Here is a 19,138-nt window from a genome sequence, read left to right on the forward strand (position 1 = left end):
CTCACAGTGAATCTGATGAACCGAAAGGCTTTTCAGGTAACAATTAAATGGCCTTACTGATTCCACACAGACATGGTCCATGCCCTGCAGGAGTTTCCAGACCCAAGGGAGCTGAGGAGGGACCAAGGAGGGGCAAGGGCAGATTCGTGGTCATGAGTGGAGGGCTGAGGGAGTTACTGACAACATGGTAGGACATCAGAGGGGCACTTAACCCCTCGTGGGTGAGGGCTTCCCAGAGCGGCCAGGGCTTCTGCTCCTGAACAAGAAAACCACGGACAAGCGTGTCCATCACCTGCTTGCACTGCCCAGCCACACTGAGCTGCTCTAGTTCTTTCAGTAAAAGGAGCTGTCCTGCTTGCGGCCTTCGCACATTCTGTTCCCTCTGTCTGGAACCTTCTCCTTCAACCTCTCCTCCACCGTCCTCTTTCTTCAGCTGAGTCGCAAGGGTAATTGTTGGAATGATATTCTCTGAGCAGGAAATTGTACATGGTGAATATACTAACTGCCACTGAACTGTACACTTTCAAATGATTTATGTGAAATTAGACTTTAAAAAGCAGAAGAGTTTAGATTGTTCTAAAACCACAAAGAGCATACAAAAGGTTAAGGAGAGCAAAGATGATGAGAGGCTTTCACTGGGAGAGGGGCTGCTGGGCTGCTTCTGCCCTCAGCAAAGTGGGGGGTTGGGGGGGGGGTGCCGTGTTTAAGCCCAAGCCCCTGACAGGGGAGGCCTTGAGGGCACGGTGCCTCTTCCTGCCGTGGAGCAGGAGCACCCACCTGGGATCTGGGTGAGAGTCGGGGCCTTGGGCCTGGGCTCTGGCAGAGTGAGGATGTTGGTGTGTGTGTGTGTGTGTGTGTGTGTGTGTGTGTGTGTGTGTGTGTTGGGGGAGTGTTTCTTCTGAACCAGGGCTGTGGGCAGTGGGTCCCGCAGGCCCATGGGATGCAGACAAAGGTGAGGCCAGGGACCCAGGGAAGGGAATGTACAGAGCTGTGCAGGGACCCCCTCGGGCAGGTGTAGGAGACTGACTTTTGCAGAAAGTAAGAGAGAGGGCATGGTCCGTGGTAACTCTGAGGTCAGCGACTGAACCCAGCAGGAAGATGCTGAGGCCACACTTCCCCTCGCCCGTCTTTCGGTAAGTGATTTTTTCGATTTGAAGGTTGAGGTTTTATTCTGATCTTGGTATAAATCTTAGACATCAAAGTTTCCTTCTCTGTAACAGCGTACAGGTGAACTAGACTTCCTTACTTTTTATCTGTCTTTGCCTTCTGTGCACCGGCCTCCGCCAGGCATGCTCACAGGTGCCCCTGCCCGCCCCGCCCCTCCTCTTCGCTTCCTCCTTGTGTTCTATGGTGGTAGAATAGACATAGCACTATCACTTTAACAGTTTACACGTGTGTAGTCACATGAACTACACTCAGTGCTGTCTCACCACCACCGCTATCCACAGCCAGGACTTTCCAGCCCCCGAAACAAAAACTGAACACACTGAGCAGTCTCTCCCCATCCCTCCATCTTCCAGCCCCTGCGACCACCGCTCGCTTCCTGTCTCAGGATTCGTCTGTTCTAGGTCCCCTTCTAGGTGGCGTCATACACTCCTGGTCCTCTTGTGTGTCTGTCTTATTTCCTGTAGCATCACGTCCTCAAGGTTCAGCACGTGTAGCACGTGTCAGGACTTCAGTGCCTTGTGGGGGCCGGCAGGACGCTGTGGTGTGGATACAGCACGTTTCGCCCACTGGTTTATCTGACGAGGGACACTTGAGTTGTTTCCCCCTTTTGACAAAAGTTAGTTTTTAAACCATCTAGGAAAACAACAGCTAGGTTAAAATAAGGACAGGGTTAATTTTTCATTAGGAGTCATCGTGCCGCTGTGGGGGGTGTTCATGAGTAACTGTTTTGGCATGGATTACAAACCTCACAGTTACCTTCTGGAAAAAATCCACGTGGACATGCTCAGCTTCATACACTGAGGACCACAGGGTAGATTTTGTTAAAGATGAGCCTTGTTATGAGAAGTTTATTTTAGGAACAGCTATGCAGGAAGCACGGACTGTGGCCAGGTGGCTGACAGGTTTTCACACTCATAGCTGACAGGACAAAATGGTAGGACCTCTATTTTGAGCATCACAGGCACTTTAACAGGGACAGTGCCTGTGGGCCCACCACCGAAAGCCAGCGTTAAAGGGCCATAGGGAGGAGCAGAACCTGAAGGCTGCTCTCCGGCCAACATCTCCCCTCGGGGCATCTTCACTCAGTGGCGTGAAGCAGGGACAGGGACATGTTGGGTTAGGGATCTGTTGCCTGAAGAGCAGCCCAAGGAAGTAGGGAAGCACCCAGGGACAAAGGTGAAACCCCCCAGGGCTTGTGGGCCGAGGAAACAGGAGGCCAGAGCGCCTGCTGGGGTGCTGGGATGGAGCCCTGAGGCTCCCGGAAGCATGGGCTCAGGGGAACGGAGCTCGGTAGGAAGGCCCGCTCCAGCAGAGCCCTCGCCATGCGGCATTCTGAGAGACAGGCGGGTGGGACAGAGGGGTCTGTTGTCTGTTGGGTGCAACATGGGGGTTCCCTTTCCTCCAACCACTGAAGACATGAGTGGCTTCTCCTTGGAAGCAGCAAGAGGCAGCTGGTGCCTTGATGATGTTTGTAACCTGGAGATCCTTGAACCTGAACTGGGTGGCGAGACAGGCAGGAGGGTGAGCAGGACACCAGCCTGCCATGCACATCCTTCCCTTCTCTCCACCCGCTCTTCCAGGCAGCACGACCTTTCATGACCTTCATTTTCTCTCACATCTCATTCTTATTATTTTAATCCTCTCTGCAGGTTATGTTTTTTTAATTGATTTTTAGAGAGAAAGAGAGAGAGAGAGGGATTGATGGGAGAAACAGGTATCAATCTGCTGCCTCCCGTACACGCCCTACTTAAAACCAGAGGTAAAAACCTAAGACCGCAACTTCAGGCTCCAGTGCGAAACCATCAAAGTTCTCTTGGAAAGGTTTTCTCTCTGAAAGCAGCTCCTGTCCAGGGAAGCCATGCCCATGTGCCTTTCTGCTTCCAACTAGCCAGACAATTAAATGCTGCAAAATGCCCAAAAGGTCCCAATATTTAGTCAAGGCATGTATGACACAGGCCGCATGCTTTCCAGGTGTGATGAACAGTGTTGAGAAAGACATTGAGACACGGGCAGATCCCGGAACACCAGTGCACAGCCTGCTATCCCAAGTCTGGAACCAGCACGTCCTCCAGCGCCAGGCCTTTCTCGGCTTCAGACTTAGAAGAAGATGATTTTTTTGTGCTTCGAGTTGGGTATTTGCCCCTTCGACTTTAACCTCCTAACAGCCTCCCGCATATGTTTGGGTTGTAGTGGTGGCATTTCTCCCCACTTCTCACACACATCCAGTGCTTCTTCTACCACTTCCCCGACGAAAACCTTGGAAATACCCGACATAGCAATAACCACATTCTGAGACACGGAGGTGCCAGTGATGGACTGGATCAGCCTTTTAATGGCCGCCTTAGGGAAAGCTGAATGGTGGTACATTTCATAACGGTTCAGCTGCTCCTCAGAAAAAGAAGCAGCCAGGATCTGCATCTTTTGAATCTCATCTTCATCCACTTTCTGCTTCTTCTCTTTCTTTTCTTTGGTGTCTCCATCAGGAATGTGCCTGATGGAGAATGGAACCGGCCGCCTTTGGTGCATAGGATGATGCTCCAATCTACCCAGCTACCTGGCTGGGACATCGCATCACACACTTAAACTACCTCTTTTTCCCTTTTTTTTAAAAAATATATTTTATTGATTTTTTACAGAGAGGAAGGGAGAGGGATAGAGAGTTAGAAACATCGATGAGAGAGAAACATCGATCAGCTGCCTCCTGCACACCCCCCACTGGGGATGTGCCCTCAACCAAGGTACATGCCCTTGACCGGAATCGAACCTGGGACCTTTCAGTCCGCAGGCCAACACTCTATCCAGTGAGCCAAACTGGTTACAGCCTCTTTTTCCCTTTTAAAGACGTAGTTAATTTTGTCCTCACTGTTGACAGATTGTAGTTTGTCTTTTGAATTGTTTTAGCCTAACCTACCTTCTCTTAGGCTTCCTGATCTAGCATTTTTATCTTTCCCCTTTTTTGTTGTTGTTTTATCTTCCCTTTTTAAAAAGTTTAATTCATAAACTCTTAGTTTCACTATATATTTAAAAATTATTTTGTTACTTAAAAAATCATGCACTAAAATTTTTTTTTATCTGAGAAATGCTTTTATATTAGTTTTAGGGGTACAGCACAGTGGACATTATATAATTTACAGAGTGAGCCCCCTGATATTTCCAGTGCCCACCTGGCACCATACATGGTTATTACAATATTATTGACTGTATTCCCCATCCTGTACTTTACATCCCTGTGACTATTTTGTAACTACCAATTTGTACTTTTTTTGAGGGTATCTTTTCCATTAATTTTTTTTAGAGAGAGTGGGAGGGAGGGAAGGAGAGAGCAGGGAGTGGAAAGAGAGAGAGAAAAAGAGAGAGAGAGAAAGAAAGGGAGAGGAAGAGAGAGAGAAGGGAAAGCATTAAGGTGAGAGAGATACATCAATTGGTTGCCTCCCTCATGCGCCCGAGACGTGGGCTGAGATAGAACCTGCAAATCGAGGTATGTGCCCTTGGCTGGGTATTGAACCCAGGAACCTTTGGTGTATGAGCCATGCTCTAACCACTTAGCACACTGACTAGGGCACCAATTTGTACTTCTTTTTTTAAAAAAAATATTTTTATTGATTTCAGAGAGGAAGGGAGAGGGAGAGAGAGAAACATCAATGATGAGAGAGAATCACTGATCGGCTGCTTCCTGAATGCCCCTCTGGGGATCCAGCCTGCAACCTGGACATGTGCCTTGACCAGGAATTGAACCATGATCTCCTGGTTCATGGGTCAACATTCAAACCACACCAGCTGGGAAATTTATCCTATTTATCAAAATTTATCAAATTTATCATATCAAGCCAGTTCTCTGTTCTTCTTTGAAGTTGCCTGCCTATTTATTTTGAGCCCATCTTCCTATAGATTGAGCCTTTTTTAAAAAAATGGACTTGCCCTGCCAGTGTGGCAGACTTGGCTGCACATTGCCCCCTGCCTCCAAAGGGTGCTGGTTTGATTCCCAGGCAGGGCATATGCTCGTGTTACAGGCTCAATCGCAGGTAAGGGGCGTGCAGAAGGCAGCTGATCAGTGTTTCTTTCTCCCTTCCTCTATGTAAAAATCAATAAACTAGCCCTAGCTGGTTTGGCTCAGTGGATAGAGCATCAGCCCTCGGACCAGGTTTGATTCCGGTCAAGGGCGCGTTACCTCAGTTGCAGACTCATCCCCAGTCCCAGGTCAGATGCATGTGGGAGGCAACCAATGGATGTATCTCCCTCACATTGATGTTTCTGTCTCCCCTTCCCTTCCACTTTTTAAAAATCAATGGAAAAATATCATTAGGTGAGGATTTTAAAAAATCAATAAACTATTCTTTAAAAACATAAACTTAAAAAAATAGACTCACAGGAGTTCTTTATATATTTTGGCTACAAACGCATCGTTGGTGACATATGCTGCAATTATCTTCTCCCATTCGTGCCTTATATTTTCAGTCTTTATGATGTTCTTTGATAAAATTTTTACATTTTATCAATTGAATTTATCAATCTATTTTTTTAAAATCCTCACTTGAGGATATTTTTTCCATTGATGATGTTTAGAGAATGAAAAGGGAGGCAAGAGAGAAACATCAAAATGAGAGAGAGACATCGATTGGTTGCCTCCCAATTGGGGCTGGGGATCAAACCTGCAACTGAGGTATGTGCCCTTGACCGGGAATCAAATCTAAGACCCTTCGGTCTGCAGGCTGATGCTCTAACCACTGAGCAAACAGCCCGGGCTACCAATCTTTTGTTTATGCTTTGTACTTTTTTGTGTGCCGTAAAAGTTTTAAAAAATTTAAATTCTTTATTGTTGAAAGTATTACATGTGTCTCTTTTTTTCCCCATTGACCTCTCCCCAGCACATGCCCCCACCCCCTAGTGTTTGTGACCATTGGTTATGCTCATATGCCTGCATACAGGTCCTTTGATTGATCCCTTAACTCCCCTCCCCCCGCCAACTATCCTATTAGGATGGGAAGTCTGTTCCATGCTTCTGACTCTATTTTTGTTCATCAGTTTATGTTGTTCATTATATTCCACAAATGAGTGAGATCATGTGATATTTATCTTTCTCTGATCCGCTTATTTCGCTTAGCATAATGCTCTCCAAGCTGTTGCGAATGGTAAGAATTCCTTCTTTTTTACAGCAGTGTAGTATTCCATTGTGTAGATGTACCACAGTTTTTTAATCCACTCATCTGCTGATTGGCACTTAGGCTGTTTCCAAATCTTAGCTATTGTAAATTGTGCAGCTATGAACATAGGGGTGCATATGTCCTTTCTGATTGGTGTTTCTGGTTTCTTGGGATATATTCTTAGAAGTGGGATCACTGGGTCAAATGGGAGTTCCATTTTTAACTTTTTGAGGAAACTCCATACTGTTTTCCACAATGGCTACACCAGTCTGCATTCCCACCAGCAGTGCAAGAGGGTTCCTTTTTCTCCGCATCCTCGCCAGCACTTGTTTGTCGTTTATTGATTTGTTGATGATAGCCATTCTGACAGGTGTGAGATGGTACCTCATTGTTGTTTTGATTTGCATTTCTCAGATGATTTGTGACTTTGAGCATGTTTTCATATGTCTCTTGGCCTTCTGTATGTCCTCTTTTGAAAAGTGTCTATTTAGGTCCTTTGCCCATTTAAAAAAATATATATTTTTTTATTGATTTCAGAAAGGAAGGGAGACAGGGAGAGAGAGATAGAAACATCAATGATGAGAATCATTGAACGGCTGCCTCCTGGATGCCCCCTACTGGGGATCGAGTCCTTAACCAGGGCATGTGCCCAACTGGAATTGAACCTGGGACCCTTCAGTCAGCAGGCTGACACTCCAACCATTGAGCCAGACCAGCTAAAGCTACCCATTTTTTATTAGATTATCTTCCTTTTGTTAAGTTGTTTAAGTTTCCTGTAAATTTTGGAGATTAAACACTTATCGGAGATAACATTGGCAAATATGTTCTCCCATGCAGTGGGCTTTCTTGCTGTTTTGTTGATGGTTTCTTTTGCTGTGCAGAAGCTTTTTATTTTGATGCAGTCCCATTTGTTTATTTTCTCCTTAGTTTCCATTGTCCTAGGAGCTGCATTGGTAAAGATATTGCTATGACATATGTCTGATATATTGCTGCTTATGGATTCTTCTAAGATTTTTATGGTTTCCCATCTTCTGTTTAAGTCTTTTATCCATTTTGAGTTTATTTTTGTGTATGGTGTAAGTTGGTGGTCTAGTTTCATTTTCTTTGCATGTATCTGTCCAATTTTCCCAACACCATTTATTGAAGAGACTGTCTTGACTCCATTGTATGTTCTTGCCTCTTTTGTCAAATATTAATTGAGCATAATGGCTTGGGTCAATTTCTGGGTTCTCTGTTCTGTTCCATTGATCTACATGTCTGTTCTTGTGCCAGTACTGGGCTGTTTTGAGAACAGTGGCTTTGTAAAATAGCTTGATATCTAGTATTGTGATCCTCCCTCCGACTTTGTTCTTTCTCAGGACTGCTACAGTTTATTCGAGGTCTTTTTTATTCCAGATGAATTTTTGTAGAGTTTGTTCTAGGTCTGTGAAATATGCCATTGGTATTTTAATGGGGATTGCATTGAATCTATAGACTTCTTTGGGTAATATGGACATTTGAATGATGTTGATTCTACTGACCCATGAACATGGTATGTTCTTCCATCTGTTTATATCTTCCTCTATCTCTTTCATTGTCCTCTAGTTTTCTGAATATAGGTCTTTTGCCTCCTTAGTTTATTCCTAGGTATCTTAATTTTGTTGTAATGGTAAATGGGATTTTTTTTTTTTTTTAGTTTCTCTGAGTTCATTATTAGTGTATAAAAAAGCCATAGGTATCTGGGTGTTACTTTTGTATCCTGCTACATTGTCGAATTCATTTATTTAGTAGTTTTTTTTTAAAGCTTTAAGTTCTTAGAGATACTCTCCTATATTTATTTCTAATGTTCTCATGTTTTGCCTTTCACACTAAAGTCTTTAATTTTTTAAAGTTTTAAATATATATAATATATATATTTACATATATACTAGAGGCCCAGTGCACAAAAATTTGTGCACTCGGTGGGGAGGGGGTGTCCCTCAGCCCGGCCTGTGCCCTCTCGCAATCTGGGACCCCTCGGGAGATAACGACCTGCTGGCTTAGGCCTGCTCCCAGGTGGCAGAGGGCAGGCCCAATCCCTAGGTGCAGCCCCTGGTTGGGCTCAGAGCAGGGCTGATTGGGGAGTTGGGGCACCACCCCCTGTCATGCACAGAGCAGGGCGGATCGGGAGGTTGTGGCCCCGCCCCCTGTCACACACAGAGCCGCAGGGCAATCAGGGGGTTTGGGCGCTGCCCCCTGTCACGCTGATCCCAGTGCCAGGAGGCCTCGCAGCTCCGCTGATCCCGGTGCTGGGAGGCCTCGCTGCTCTGCTGATTCTGGTGCTGGGAGGCATATTACCCTTTTACTATATAGGATAGAGGCCTGGTGCATGGGTGGGGGCCGGCTGGTTTGCCCTGAAGGCTGTCCTGGATCAGGGTGGGGGTCCCCACTGGGGTGCCTGGCCAGCCTGGATGAGGGGATGATGGCTGTTTGCAGCTTGTCACACACCCTTCAGGGTGGGGGTCCCCACTGGGGTGCCTGGCCAGTCTGGGTGAGGGGCTGAGGGCTGTTTTCAGGCTGGCGGGTGACTGAAGCTCCCAAACGCTCCTTTTTTTTTTTTTTTAAATTCTGGGCCAGCTTTAGCTCTGAGGCTTGGCTCCAGCTCTTAGGCCTCTGCTGCTGAAAGCAGGTATCTGGTTTGTTTGGGTTCTATAATTGAAACATTGTTTCAACTCCAGCTCTGAGATCCTGGCTGGCTGAAAGCAGGTTTCTGGGGTTTTGTTTAGCTTCTATATTTGTAACAATGCTTCAAACTGCAAGCTCAGAGGCCGGCAGCGGCAGGCAGGGAACGTTGGAGTCCTCCGTCACTGAAGCAAGCAAGCCTCATGTTAGCTTCAAGCTGCCTGGCTGCCGGCCGTCATCTTGGCTGGCAGCTAATGTGCATATCGCCCTGATTAGCCAATGGGAAGGGTAGCGGAGTGACACAAATTTGCATGTTTATTATTATTATTTTTTTTTATTATTCTTTTTTTTTTTTATTGCTTAAAGTATTACAAAGGGTATTACATATGTGTCCATTTTATCCCCCCGCCCTAGACAGTCCCCTAGCCTCCCCTATCCCCCAATGTCTTATGTCCACTGGTTATGCTTATATGCATGCATACAAGTCCTTTAGTTGATCTCTTACCCCCCTACCTCCTGCCCCGCAACCCTCCCCGGCCTTCCTGCTGCGGTTTGACAATCTGTTTGAGGCAGCTCTGCCTCTGTATCTATTATTGTTCAAAAGTTTATAATGGTCTCTATTATCCATGAATGAGTGAGATCATGTGGTATTTTTCCTTCATTGACTGGCTTATTTCACTTAGCATAATGCTCTCCAGTTCCATCCATGACGTTGCAAATGGTAAGAGTTCCTTCCTTTTTAGAGCAGCATAGTATTCCATTGTGTAGATGTACCACAGTTTTCTAATCCATTCATCTACTGATGGGCACTTAGGCTGTTTCCAGATCTTAGCTATGGTGAATTGTGCTGCTATGAACATAGGGGTGCATATATCCTTTCTGATTGGTGTTTCTGGTTTCTTGGGATATATTCCTAGAAGTGGGATCACAGGGTCAAATGGGAGTTCCATTTTCAGTTTTTTAAGGAAACTCCATACTGTCTTCCATAGTGGCTGCACCAGTCTGCATTCCCACCAGCAGTGCACAAGTGTTCCTTTTTCTCCACATCCTCTCCAGCACTTGTCGTTTGTTGCTTTATTGATGATAGCCAGTCTGACAGGTGTGAGATGGTACCTCATTGTTGTTTTGATTTGCATCTCTCGGATGATTAGTGACTTTGAGCATGTTTTCATATGTCTCTTGGCTTTCTGAATGTCCTCTTTTGAAAGGTGTCTATTTAGGTCCTTTGCCCATTTTTTGATTGGATTGTTTATCTTCCTTTTGTTAAGTTGTATGAGTTCCCTATAAATTTTGGAGATTAGGCCCTTATCAGATATGAGATTGGCAAATATGTTTTCCCACACAGTGGGTTTTCTCGTTGTTTTGTTCATGGTTTCTTTTGCTGTGCAGAAGCTTTTTATTTTGATGTAGTCCCATTTGTTCATTTTCTCTTTAGTTTCAAGTGCCCTAGGAGCTGTATCAGTGAAGAAATTGCTTCGGCATATGTCTGAGATTTTGTTGCCTTTGGATTCTTCTAGAATTTTTATGGTTTCCTGTCGTACATTTAAGTCCTTTATCCATTTTGAGTTTATTTTTGTGTATGGTGTAAGTTGGTGGTCTAGTTTCATTTTCTTGCATATATCTGTCCAATTTTCCCAGCACCATTTATTGAAGAGACTATCTTGGCTCCATTGTATGTTCTTGCCTCCTTTGTCAAATATTAATTGAGCATATTGGTTCGGGCCGATTTCTGGGCTCTCTATTCTATTCCATTGATCTATATGCCTATTCTTGTGCCAGTACCAGGCAGTTTTGAGAACAGTAGCTTTGAATAAAAGGGTCAGAGTTCTATGGATTTGTGGCAGGAAAGAGCAGCCCTTACACTTCCCCTTATGCACTCACTTCCACCTCTTTAACGGGCTCATGTGGCTGCTTCTTGATTGTCCGGTTTTACCACCAGGAGGTTGATGCTGTGTCTCCACCATGCACATGCACCCTTCCTGTTCCCCAGCTTCTCAAAGTGGTTTGTCATAGTTTGGGGTACATCAATAATCTGTTTAAGCTAAGCTACATGTCAAAACATTAGTTATCTTCTCTTACAGATGTTTGTTTTGTCTTTTTCTTGGAACTTTTAATGATCTCTTACTTTATTTTTCTATTTATTTAACATTTATTCAACCCCAAACTCTATCAGATGTTTCTATATATCATAACACTCAGGTGCTTCATGTAACCAACCAATTAGATGTCCCTGAAGTCTTTCCACAGCCTCTGCCTCCAATCTGGACTGACCACACTGTGCCAGTTGACAAATCCATACTGAGTTAACCTGTGACCAGTGTGCGAAGCCCTAGCAAAAGAAAGCGAACAAGATAGTCATGATTCTTGCCCTCATGGAGCTTACTATCTAATGGTAGATCCAGGAAACGTTTTTGTTCCTATTTTCTGGGGCCTGGAATTGATGCCTGTTTTTCATTAAGATGGCACCAGGTGTGTGTCTCCTGAGAGGGCTGCTCCTAGTCACCTCCCTGGCCAAGTCGACAGTGGGAACTATATGAACATCTTCCCACTTTTCCTAAGTTAGCAACTAACAAGTGAAATGAAGTCAGAGTAGGCAGTTTTTTTAGGCAGCCCCATTTGCCCCATGGTTAGTTGAGGTTCTGGACTTAGATTCTGATGTCAGGCTGTCTTGTGTGGGGAGCAATAGTGAGGTTGGGTGAACACTGTGCTGAGAATGGGTCAGGGATTCTAGAAAGGTGTGAATCTGGCCATGCCTCTTTGAGGACATGCTGGACCCAAACCCTGGGCAGAAGTCTAGAAAGCTGGGATGACCTCTGAAGGGCTGTTTTCTCTAAGTCAGTGATGGTGAACCTTTTGAGCTCGGCATGTCAGCATTTTGGAAAACCCTAACTTGGAGACATATGTAATACTCTTAGTAATACTTTAAGCAAGAAAACAATAAAAAAAATAAAATAAAATGAAGGCCAACCAAAAAAAAAAAAAAAAAAAAAAAAAAAAAAAAAAAAAAAACCCTAACTTAACTCTGGTGCCGTGTCACATATAGAAATTTTTTGATATTTGCAATCATAGTAAAACAAAGACTTATATTTTTGATATTTATTTTATATATTTAAATGCCATTTAACAAAGAAAAATCAACCAAAAAAATGAGTTTGCGTGCCACCTCTGACGCGCATGTCATAGGTTCGCCATCACTGCTCTAAGTCCAGAACAGAGCCTCAGATTTTACCTGTGCAACAAGACCACCCAGAGTAATGGTACCTGCAACAGAGGAAATGGAGAGAACAAGGAGGAAATAAAGGAAAGGAAGATAATTTACTCCGAAGTCTAAGGATGGGTTGGTTTGAGTTGCTGGGTGTTTCTGGGCCAACTAGGGCTCCCTGAAAGACAGGTAGGAGAGGAGCAGATAGAAATAGAGTTGTAGACCAGGAAAATGAACAGCCCACATCTATGCATCTTGTGACTGTAATCTTAACATGTAGCCCAATCAGACTTGGAAAATAACCCAGTGTGGGGGGAAGTGAGTTTCCTTAGATTAGAATCTTCATCTTGGGGAGTTGTGGGGTGGGGAAGCTGTGAGATGACCCAAGAGTGCCCCCTAAAGGCCAACAGGTAGTTTTGCTATTATTCAGCCCAGACCTCCACCCAATCAGAATTCATGAGTATTTAGTGAGAAATTGGGACGGGACTATAAGCAAGGGTTCACAGCCAGTCAAAATAAAACTAACATTATACGTTAAAATCACCCAGCTCCAAAACAGGTAAAGATGACATCAACCATTCAGCTTGGCCTCGCTTCCTTTTTTAAAAAAAATCTATTTTTATTGGTTTCAGAGAAGGGAGAGGGAGATAGAAACATCGATGAGAATCACTGATGGCTGCCTCCTGCTAGATCCCCAGCTGGGAAGTGAATCATGATCTCCTAGGTCAGTGGTCGGCAAACTGCGGCTCGCGAGCCACATGCGGCTCTTTGGCCCCTTAAGTGCGTCTCTTCCACAAAATACTGACTTCTGCGCATGGGCCACAAAGTTTCAATCGCACTGTACGTGAGCACCCGCATGTGGTATTTTGTGGAAGAGCCACACTCAAGGGGCAAAGAGCTGCATGTGGCTCGCGAGCCGCAGTTTGCTGACCACAGTCCTAGGTCCACACTCAACCAGTGAGCCACCACGGCCGGGGTTGGCCTAGCTTTCTAACTACTGGCCAACACAGTCATTTGGGACACAAATGCTTTGTGATTTATAGTGAAAACACTCTGTCTTCCCCATACACTCCCTCAGCCCAGTGCATGTGCTGATGGCCACTGGAGGCCTTTGTCTGGGGTGCGTGGGCAGAAACAGAAGCTGCCCTCAGGGAAGAGGAGTGGCCAAGGAGGCTGGAGCCTAACCTCCCAGGAAAAAGCGGGCAGTGAATTCTCAGATTAGGTGAGAACTAGATCTAGGACAAAGAAATTAGAGTGAATCCCCAAGGTCAGAACCAGGTGCCAGGGCCTGGGCTTTTTCATCTGTGCAAGAACAAAACATAAAACAAGATCCTGGTGGAGATGGAGAGTGGGGCTGAGCAGCCTCATGGCCACAGGAGTGACAGCAGAGGTGGTGACTTTGCGGCTTCTGCCAGGTGCTCAGTGGAGCCGATGTGGGCGGAGTGGGGAAACTGTCCTGAGCTCTGGGGGCAGAAGAGATTTTGATGTCAATACTTAGATTCAGCAAGCAGCAGACTCAGCCACTAAAACGGCATGGTGAGAACCCTCAGCACCCCTCCCCCAGGCTGTGCTTTGATCTGCTCCCTCACTCTGTACCTGGGGCTGGGGAAATACCATTCTAGTGTGAAAGCAAGTCTATTTACTGTTTAAATAAATCTTCCCCAGGGCACCCCCAAGGTGTATTCTGGCTGGGCTCGGAGGAGGAGGAGGGGCTGAACCTAGTCAATGCTCTGGGAAGGTGCCTGGCGGACACTGCCAGGTGTGGAGAATCACACTCATTGTTCCTAAGAGGACTCCATCCTGCCTGTGTCCTTGCAGACCCAAGTTTCCAGACAATGATCACTTTCCGCCTGAATTCTAATAACTTCCCACATGTAAACAGCCACAGCATCTGACAACCAAAAGGGGCATGCACATATTAATGCTCTCATTTTACAGGTAAACTGGCCCAAAGTGGGTAGTTACCCTGCACAGCGCGACAGGGAAGAGCTAGGTAGTTCCCCCACACGCACCGTCGAAGGCTTCTTCACAGCCTCCTTCTAGGTTAGGCAGGGAGTTTAGGTGGCACCACTTGAAAGCTCTGAGCAGTGCTTGGTGGCAGGGCCTTCTCTTTGCCACAAACTCTCAGGAAACAACTGGCCCCTACAGCCCTGCTGGAGCTTCGCTGAACTTAGAATAAGGCTGCTGAGCATCTTCCCTGGCTCAACTTTGGACCTTAGCTTTAATTCCAGGTCACAAGATTAAGTGCTTCTTGTGCATTATCATATATATATACATATACACCGAGTGGCCAGATTATTATGACTACCTGACGTTTGTAGGCAAATTAGCCGTACACTGCATCATATGGGATATGGAAGCCGAAGGCCTGTTCGAACACCTTTGCTGTCTGCAGTTACCAAGATAAAATGTCTCCAATTCGCACAGGAACACAAGGATTGGACAGTCAAGCACTGGAAAAAAGTCATGTGGTCCGATGAATCACGTTTCCAGTTGCATCATGCAGATGGCAGAGTGAGAATTTGGCGGAAACAGCATGAAAGCATGCACCCCACATGCATGAGTACAACCCTTCAAGCTGGTGGGGGCAGGATTATGGTTTGGGGCATGTTTTCCTGGCATGATTTGGGCCCTTTAATTCATGTGGAACAACATCTGAATAGCACAACATACCTAAGTATCGTTGCTGATCAAGTTCATCCTATCATGTTGATGGCGTATCCCAATGGATATGGCTTCTTCCAACAAGACAATGCGCCATACCACGGTGCTTGTATTGTGCAGGAGTGGTTTCAAGAACATGAGGGAGACTTTACCTTGCTTAGGTGGCCCCCACAATCACCAGATCTCAATCCAATTGAGCATTTGTGGGACAAAGTTAAAAGAGCCATCAGGCAGCTGGTTCCACAAGCATCAAATCTCACAGAACTGGACAGGTGCTATTCATCAGGCATGGTGTCAGATTCCTCGCATCACCTTTCAACATCTCGTGGAGTCAATGCCAAGAAGAATCACTGCAGTATTGAAGGCAAAAGGTGGCCCAATGAAGTACTGATGGGGTGGTCATAATTATCTGGTCACTCAGTGTGTGTGTGTGTGTATATAATTTTTTTTTCATTATCACATATATTAACTCCTGCTTTTCAGAAGTGGTTTTCCAGATTATAAGCACTGGTTCCATGTGAGACGATAAATGCTCTGAGGCTTTAATCCTGCAAACAAGGGGGTGGGTGGAAGAAAATTCACCAAAGGATAGTGGCCTTTCTTCCCAGCCTATAGCTCCCAGGGCAGCTGCGATGAGACTAAGGGGAGTTTTAGACCTGAGATGCCTATGTCTGCTGGAGTCTCTGGGTCTGCCCGGAGGGTACAGACACCCTCTCCACAAAGCCCATGACAGGGCTCTTGGCCTGTCCCCTGTGTTTCCAAAAAAAGGGCCACATTTCAGCCTCACAGCCCATTTCCCTTGATTGACCATTTTAGATTGCGGCTCCCCACGCACTTCAGGGGAGACATGGCACAGCTCCAGATGGGAAAGAAATGACCCTCTATGGCTTGTTTTACGCGAAGTCAATAAGAATATAAAAAAAAGAAGTTATTTATTTCCTAAAAGTATAAAAACGCAAACAAAAAGGGACTCTTATCTAGAATAAGAAATAATAATGTTATAACAAACACTCCTGTGGGCAAGGCCACTGTAAAGAAAGTATTGCTCCCAAAACATTAATAATCTTACCACTGTGCCCTGGACTCTTTAGAAGGTTACTACTTCTAAATTACACATGGACAAAGAGTTTGTTTTATTGAACCAGACTCAAAAGGTAAGGGTTACGCTTCTTCAGGTTGATAAAATAAAATTCCACGGCTCTGAAGAAAATAATCTTATGTCAGTCCCAGGGAACTTTTCTCCCCAAGAGTTGATTGGTCACTTTCTGTGGAAGAAAAGACAGGCAGGAAAGAAGTTAGCAACCCTTGTGACCAGGCAGACAGGCACTCCTTCCCGCGGACATGGCACTGAACACCAGTGGGGTTCTGCCCAAACCTTGTTTACCTTCCCCAGCTACAGAAACTATGGTAATTATATGAAAAATACTTCCTGCATTGTTTAGGGAAGATGATCTATAATCATTATCTATTATTTCTGTATCGATGCAGATACTCTATAATCCTGATAGACTAATCCTTCCATCAGTTCGCAAACACACAAGCACAGTGAGAGCCTGATGCAGTGCCGGGGCCTCCGCACTTGAGCAGGCCCGGCCCGGACTCTGGATGTGCTCCAGAGGCATTTTCCACCCACGGCGGTCTGGGATGAATGCGTCTTTTGGTTTCTGACTTGCAGCGTCCTCTTGGGTGAAGTAAGGGGGTTGGGAAGGAAACCAGGACAATGAAGGATGTGGGCCTTTAGGCACTGTAGCCCATTTCATTTCTCAAGGAGTAAATCGCTAGCAAGTGTCCCTGACTATGAGGTTCTGGGACCCACAGCACCACTGATTCCAGGGGAGCTATGGGCACGACATGGTGCTGGCGTCGAGGCTCTGGCAACTCTTAAGCTACACAGACATTTTCCAGCCTTTTGAAAGAGTTGTAAAGTATAAAACTACCATCTGCGACGTTGGAATAAAAACACAATTCTACTGGATTTGACCATTTCTACCATAACGTACATCTAAACTGACCCCTAAGGATGAAATTTGGTTTCCTTCCAAATGTATGCCTGGAAGGGGCCTTTTTTAGGTTTGGTTATTTTTAGATTTGAAATCTAGTCAGAGGTGCCTCTATCTTCCAAATGTCAGCAGCAGTACAACGCATCATGAGCTTAAGTTCACTCCCCAAATGCAGTTAATTCAAACAGGTCAGGTGTGTTTCACTCAGTTTTTTCTTCCTTGATAAACCTGATCAATCCCGCTCTGGGACGGACTGACTGACCTTTTTATACAGCTGGGCTCGCAATCGGTACGACTTATATTCCAGTCTCCTCCTTTCCTCTTCTCTCTTTTTCTGTACTTCTGGAAGCTGCTCATAAATCCTTAGGAAAGACAGAAAGCAGTGAGGTTACCAGACCATAGAGACACATGATGTCTTCTCACCAATCTCCCTACATTCTTCTACCCTCTCAAGGCATCCAGTCCCTCAGACAAGCCTGGCCCATAATGAGCCCAGCGTCCTGTTAGACACTTGAACACAAAGAACTCTGGCCTGGGGTGTTTATGATCTGGAAGGGGAGACAGATAAAGAAAAATACATTAGCCTGCCAGCGTGGCTCAGTGGTTGAGCGTCGACCTATGAACCAGGAGGTCAGGGTTCAATTCTTGGTCAGGGCACATACCCCGGGTTGCAGGCTCAATCCCCAGTGTGGGGCAGCCTAAACATAAGGGAAATGATAGGGGGAAAGTACAATCATGGTCACATCTCCAAAAGGTGACACAGTATTACGGGAAAAGAAGAAACTTATTCTGAGTGAAGTAGGTCAGGGCGGGCCAGAGAAGACATTAAGCTTGAGGTGGGTCTTGAAAAGTAGGAGCAGAAAGGGGATGGAAGGAGAAGGGAGCACGGGCAAGTCAAAGCTGCTCAGAGTGTGGGGAGCAGGTGGGACGCAGGTGGGTACGGAGGGCCTCACTGCAATGTGCAAGCCTGGGCTCTGTCCTCTCAGGGATGGGGAGGAACATGGTCAAACATGCACTTGATAAATGTACTCTAATTAGAAATAATCTAAATTTCTAATAAAAACAGCTACACAGACGATGGAATATAATGGAATTATTACAAAGCATAAAAAAGGAACAAGTATACACTTTAAAATACAATAAAATATCATTTTAATGTTCATTAAAATACAATGAAATATCACCTCACACCTGTTAGAATGGCTGTTCTTAAAACAACAACTGGGAGATAACAAATGCTGGTGAGGATGTAGAGAACAGGGAACCCTGTGCACTGTCAGTGAAACGTAGGTTGGTGTGGCTACTCTGGAAAACAGTACACACAGAACCACCCTATGACCCAGCAACGACACTGCTGGGTGTTTATCCAAAGGAGATGAAATCACAATCTCAAAGAGATAGCTGCACCTTCATATTCACTGCAGGGTTATTACAGAAGTGAAGACATGGAAACAACCTAAGTATCCATCAATGGATGAATGAATAAATAAAACGACATATATGTATATACAAACACACACATATTTATAAAAATATAAAATGGGGTATTATTCAGCCACAAAAAAGGTAATCCTTCCATTTACAACAGCATGGATGGACCTTGAGAGCAATATACTAAGTTAAATAAGTCAGAAACTGTGTGATCTCACCTATGTGTTGAATCTAAAAACATCAGACTCAGAAACAGAGAACAGCATGATGGTTGCCAAGGGATGAGGGGATGGGACAATGGGGAGATGTTGGTCAAAGGGCACAAACTTCCAGTTATAAGATGAAAAAGTTCCTGGGACCTATGTACAGCAAAGTGACTCTAGTTAACAATACGGTACTGTATACTTGAAAGTTGTTCTGAGAGTAGAGCTTTAATGCTCTCAGCATAACAACAACAAAATGGTAATCATGTTAACTAATCTTATTGTGGTAACGTTTTCATATATGACATTTTCAGCCGCCTCCTGCACACCCCCCACTGAGGATGTGCCTGCAACCAAGGTACATGCCCTTGACCGGAATCGAACCCGGGACTCTTCAGTCCCTAGGCTGACGCTCTATCCAGTGTGCCAAGCTGGCTAGGGCCCCTTTATACTCATAAAGCTTGAGGCCAATATTGGTCAATGTGAATTTTATCTATTGAGATCTACTGTATTAGAAATTAAAACTGAACATTTTAAAAGTATTTATTTCTTATTTTTAATCCTCACCTGAGCATATTTTTCCATTGATTTTTAGAGAGTGGAAGACAGAGGGAGAGACAGAGAGAAATATCGATGTGAGAGAAACACATTGATTGGTTGCCTCCTGCACGAGCCCCGACCAGGGCCCAG

The 19,138-nt window shown here is 45.2% G+C and overlaps 2 protein-coding genes across 2 annotated transcripts in view; both read right to left on the bottom strand.

Moving 5' to 3' along the window:
* Positions 1 to 3,226: 3,226 nt before the first annotated feature.
* Positions 3,227 to 3,708, bottom strand: LOC118669354 (transcription initiation factor TFIID subunit 11-like). The gene has a single exon (XM_036335495.1). It carries the CDS (start codon positions 3,691 to 3,693, stop codon positions 3,265 to 3,267), a length of 429 nt encoding a protein of 142 aa, XP_036191388.1. The 5' UTR covers positions 3,694 to 3,708; the 3' UTR covers positions 3,227 to 3,264.
* A 12,215-nt stretch (positions 3,709 to 15,923) lies between these two features.
* Positions 15,924 to 19,138, bottom strand: part of ALMS1 (ALMS1 centrosome and basal body associated protein) — a 152,801-nt gene continuing 149,586 nt past the window's right edge. The window contains exons 23-24 of the mRNA XM_036334116.1: positions 17,077 to 17,176; positions 15,924 to 16,079 (exon numbers count right to left, since the gene is read on the bottom strand). Coding sequence (XP_036190009.1) covers positions 16,035 to 16,079; positions 17,077 to 17,176 — 145 coding nt within the window. The 3' untranslated portion in view covers positions 15,924 to 16,034. The remainder of the gene's footprint in view (positions 16,080 to 17,076; positions 17,177 to 19,138) is intronic.

The sequence above is a fragment of the Myotis myotis genome, unplaced genomic scaffold (genome assembly GCF_014108235.1).
Source record: "Myotis myotis isolate mMyoMyo1 unplaced genomic scaffold, mMyoMyo1.p scaffold_m19_p_14, whole genome shotgun sequence".
NCBI classification, from domain to species: Eukaryota; Metazoa; Chordata; class Mammalia; order Chiroptera; family Vespertilionidae; genus Myotis; species Myotis myotis.